This window comes from Papaver somniferum, unplaced genomic scaffold, assembly GCF_003573695.1.
Source record: "Papaver somniferum cultivar HN1 unplaced genomic scaffold, ASM357369v1 unplaced-scaffold_18, whole genome shotgun sequence".
Taxonomy (NCBI): domain Eukaryota; kingdom Viridiplantae; phylum Streptophyta; class Magnoliopsida; order Ranunculales; family Papaveraceae; genus Papaver; species Papaver somniferum.
In genome coordinates this window covers 5,017,952-5,022,934 of record NW_020627707.1, presented here as the reverse complement: position 1 = coordinate 5,022,934, position 4,983 = coordinate 5,017,952, and the positions used below count along the sequence as shown (strand labels likewise).

The 4,983-nt window shown below is 38.5% G+C and overlaps 1 protein-coding gene across 1 annotated transcript; it reads left to right on the top strand.

Annotated features, from left to right (window-relative positions):
- LOC113337961 lies at positions 1-3,747 on the top strand. Its single transcript, XM_026583494.1, has 5 exons — positions 1-2,231; positions 2,347-2,374; positions 2,481-2,674; positions 2,779-2,872; positions 2,977-3,747. Exons 1-5 carry the CDS (start codon positions 1-3, stop codon positions 3,745-3,747), a joined length of 3,318 nt encoding a protein of 1,105 aa, XP_026439279.1.
- The last annotated feature ends 1,236 nt before the right edge of the window (positions 3,748-4,983 follow it).

Sequence of the window (4,983 nt, the reverse complement as noted above, 5' to 3'; positions counted from 1 at the left end):
ATGGATTTCCAAGACTTCACAATTATTGACAAGAGCTGGATAGGACTTCCAAGAGACCACGATGCATTCAAAGCAGGAGTTCGAAATTTCATAGACTATGCGAGCTGGGATTTAGAACCCGACCAGAAAATATTTTGTCCTTGTAAGGATTGCAATAACAATAAGAGAGAGCTTGTGTCTGTAGTGCACGGACATATTCTGTGGAATGGCTTTATGCCGGGATATGTGGATTGGGTATACCATGGAGAAGGGGAAGACCAGGTGAGGGAAACAACCAATACTGGAAATGTGGTGCAGGACGACGATGAAGAAATGTCTGATTTGCTGCAAGAAATGAACTATGACGCCTCCAATTTTTACAAGTTGCTGAACGATGCGCAGGTGTCACTATATCCTGGCTGTGAAAAGTTTTCAAGATTATCCTTCATTGTGCACTTGCTTCATGTCAAGTCCCTCGGTGGATTGAACATCAAGGGGTTTGATGCGTTGTTGAGTCTCTTGACCAAAGCCTTTCCGGATGCCAAACTACCAAAGAATTTTTATGATGCTAGAACAACAATCAAGGGCTTGGGGCTTGGCTACATTTTGATCGATGCTTGCGAGAATGATTGTGTTTTGTTCTGGAAAGAGAATGCAGATAAAACTTCTTGCCCGGTATGTCATGCTTCAAGATGGAAAACTACTGAATTGAATGTGGATAACGAATCAATCAGAAGAACACCAAGAGGTAAAAACATTCCAGTAAAGCAATTGCGGTACTTCCCATTAAAGCCAAGACTTCAGAGGTTATTTATGTCTTCAAAGACCGCTTCTTATATGCGATATCATGCCAAAAGACGTCCCAAAGATGGAGTTTTGAGGCATCCAGTTGATGCAGAGACATGGAAGACCTTTGATAAGAAGCACCCAGAGTTTGCAGCTGATCCTCGCAATGTAAGACTTGCATTAGCAACTGATGGGATGAATCCGTTTGGGAATATGTTGCATCCACATAGTACATGGCCAGTTGTTCTCATCAGTTATAACTTACCACCGTGGTTGTGTATGAAAGAGGAAAATTTTATCTTGTCTATGATAATTCCTGGACCCAAATCCCCAGGAAACGACATCGATGTGTATTTGCAACCACTCATAGAGGAATTGAAGGAATTGTGGGATGAAGGTGTTGAAACTTACGATATTTCAAAGAAAGAGAATTTTAAATGTCGTGCAGCATTACTTGGCACCATCAGTGATTTCCCTGCACTAGCTATGCTTTCCGGGTGGAGCACCAAAGGGGAATTTGCTTGTCCGTGCTGTGGGCCTGACCGATGTTCAGAACGACTGAGCAATGGGGGCAAGTATTGTTACATGCATCATCGTCGATACTTGCCTGCTGGTCATCATTGGCGCCACCAGAAGTCAGCCTTTGATGGAGAGAAAGAACTTCGAGAACCACCACATCTGATGAATGGGGATGAAATTGCTCAACAGCTGGCTCATTTTCGACAAGTTCAGTTTGGTAAGAACGCCAAACAGACTGGTCTGACAGAAATAACACTAGTTACTTTTGAACACAACTGGAAAAAAAAGAGCATATTTCATGAGTTGCCGTACTTAAGCTCAATTATATGTTTTCATAATGTCGATGTGATGCACGTTGAGAAGAATATTTGTGAAACTGTATTGGGCACAGTGATGAATGTAGAAGGGAAAACGAAAGACAATCTTAAGGCCCGGTTGGATCTGATGGACTGGGGATTACGGCCGGAGTTACATTTGAGACAAGAGGGAGATAAAATAGTGGTGCCAACAGCTTCTTTTGTCATGTCGCCCAAAGAGAAGGAATCTTTTTGTAGAACTTTGAAGGATATTAAGGTTCCCGATGGATACTCATCAAATATTTCTCGGTGTGTGAACGTTAAGGATCGAAAGATTATGGGTCTGAAAAGTCATGACTATCATGTATTAATGGAATATTTATTTCCTATTGCCTTACGTGGACACTTGGATGGGGATATATTGGAAGCACTGAGTGAGTTATGTATGTTTTTTAAAGTGTTGTGTACACGGGTTCTCAAGATAGAGGATCTGGATAAACTACAAGATAGTATCGCAATTACTTTGTGCAAGTTGGAAAGAATATTCCCCCCATCTTTTTTTGTTGTGATGATGCATTTGCCCATTCATCTAACACAACAAGCAAAGGATGCAGGTCCAGTTCAGTATCGGTGGATGTATCCGATCGAGAGGTAAGGGTATTCATTTATTTTATGTGCAACATTTGTCTAATTACATTGACGACTTGGGTGAATATTTCTTTTTGTAATTTTTTTTATACAATCACTATTTTTGCATCCTTTGAAGTCTTACTGTAATTACTTTAGGTATCTGCGTAAGTTGAAGTCTTATGTGCGGAATAAAGCTTGCCCCGAAGGATCGATGGCTGAAGCATACCTTATAGATGAATGTATCACTTTTTGTACGCGTTACTTGAATAGTGTTGTACAAAATTTAATAAACTTGAAAGGAATGAGGATGATGAGGCGCCACAACCTGATGATCGATTAATAGTTTTCAAACAATCCGGTAGGCCCGTTGGAGCTGAAACTTGGGGACAGCTTACGGAGTCAGAGATGAAACAAATCCAACTTTATGCTTTGCTGAATACCAAAGAAGTGCAGCCATATGAGGAGTGCGCGTGCTATTTATTTGTGTTTTTATAGCCATTAACTTGTTCAAGATCTAGTAATATTTTAGCAGTGTTGTGGTTAACTATGTTAAGCGCTGCACCTGCAGGGAACACAAAAGTGAGCTGCAAAGCCGTGGCTTAAGAGACGCCGACGTTAATAGAAGACACATCAAAGAGTTTCCTGATTGGTTTGCAACTAAAGTAAGTACCGATATATCATTGTAACACAATTTCTTTTGCGATTTTAATGACTTTCACTTCGTTTTTTTCGTCATTGATAAACATCTCTATGCATGTATGAATAGATATACCAATTGCATAAAAAAGGTCAGGTGAGTGATGAACTATATTCGTTGAGTCAAGGTCCTGCTAAAGAATGTTTGAGTTACAATGGCTACATTATCAATGGGTTTAGATTTCATACAAGAGAGTGGGAGAGTCGACGAAAGTCACAGAATAGTGGACTGTGTGTCCCTCGGGAAGACGAAGGTGTAGCTGAAGATGAAAATGATTTTTATGGAGTTGTGAATAATATTATCGAGGCACGGTATGTGGGTCAACTCCGAGTTCTTCTTTTCAAATGCGATTGGAGACCGATTGCAGGAACAGATGAGTTTGGATTTACTAGTGTCCATATGAATAGAAGATATTATGTGAATGAACCGTTTATTTTAGCATCTCAAGCACAACAGGTTTTCTATATCAATGATGTATATAATAAACAAAATGAAGTGGTTATAAAAACGCAACCTCGTCGGTCTTTCAATATTCCAGAAATAGATTCGGATGGGGAGACTGAAACAGAAAGCTCGACTTCTAGTGAGGCATATCAAGAATGGCATTCAAGCTATTCGATAAAAGATCTTAGAGGAGAGCCACATCAGGATCGCAGTGACAGTTTTGTTTGGGATAGGAACGACGTTCCCCCAGAAACTATCAGTCGTGCTGCAGCAGCAGTAGCTTGTCGAAGCCAAGAAGATGAAGAGGAAAATGACACGGATGCCGTTTACACCTCTGATGATGAGGATGAGTATGAATTTGATGATAATAACAACCGCGATGATATGGAATTTTAATAGTGGTGAGTATCATTTCATCTTATTGATCTAATAAAAGTTTTCCCCTTTGTGATGCTTGGATTATTTTGAATTTAAGTTTAATCTATGATGAGTTAGTTACTGAGTTATCTATATGTTGTAGGACTTGTCCAGTTATCGACTGCAAATGCCTTGCAAAATGGACGGGTTTCTATGTTTCTCTTATTGGGGTGGGGTGTTGCGAGGCTATCACCTGTTAGAAGTAGAATTTTTTTCCCTGCGAAAGTTGAGTTATGAAACTACTTTGACATAGGGTACTTGGCAATTTGGGAAGACATGACAGTTCATATTTTTAATCTTGTAAACTTCTCTTTCACGATTCCCACTTTTAATCTTTTGTAAACTTTAAGAGTGTTTCAAGACATTCATTTTCTTGAACCATTTCCATGAATGATAATCTAACCGGAGTCTTGTAAGGATCTAATTAAGTTACACATTTCACTGTGAGAACTTTTTTCATGCCTAACAGTGACTGCCATCTTAACAGTTAAGGAAGATTAGTTGTTCAAATTCCTTGACTTAAAATCACAATTTAATGTTTTCAAAAAGACTGATTAAGAATGAGTGAGATAGTAAATCAAGAACAAGTATTTATAATTTATCAAATTCTTATTTAATTAATGAAGACTCAATGAAATTTCAGAGGATACTCTTACCCTTACCCTTCCCCTTGTATTTTATTTAATCTAACTTTGGTTCCAACAAGTAATACTGTAGGTGATTTCTTGTCATCCGAATTAAAATATTCAAAACAAGAGCAGAAAACATCCAGCTATTTTTTTTTTCAAGCAAGCTATTTACAAAAGAATGAGAAACATAACTGCAAAGAGCCTCAAACTTTTAATTTAAATGTTAACAGGTGTTTTAACATTAACAATTAACATAATCTAGTTGGTGTATTTGGGTGCTCAAACCTTTGGCAATCACAGTTGCTGGTTTAGTTTCCGAAGTCTTAAGCAACTATGCAATAGGTTAATTGTGCAAGCTTAGTTTCCGAAGAGTTTGGAAACTAGTGCATTATATGTAGTTGGCATATCTTTGTTACTGAAGAGTTTGGAAACTAATGAAACCTATAGTTGCGATTGACGTGTTGTCAAACTATATAGGAACTAAGAGTTGCCTTAGCCTAGTTCCCAAAGCATCAGGCTACTAGTATATTTCATGTAGTTGGCATATAATTGTTGCTAAAGAATTCAGATTCTAATAAAAACGGTA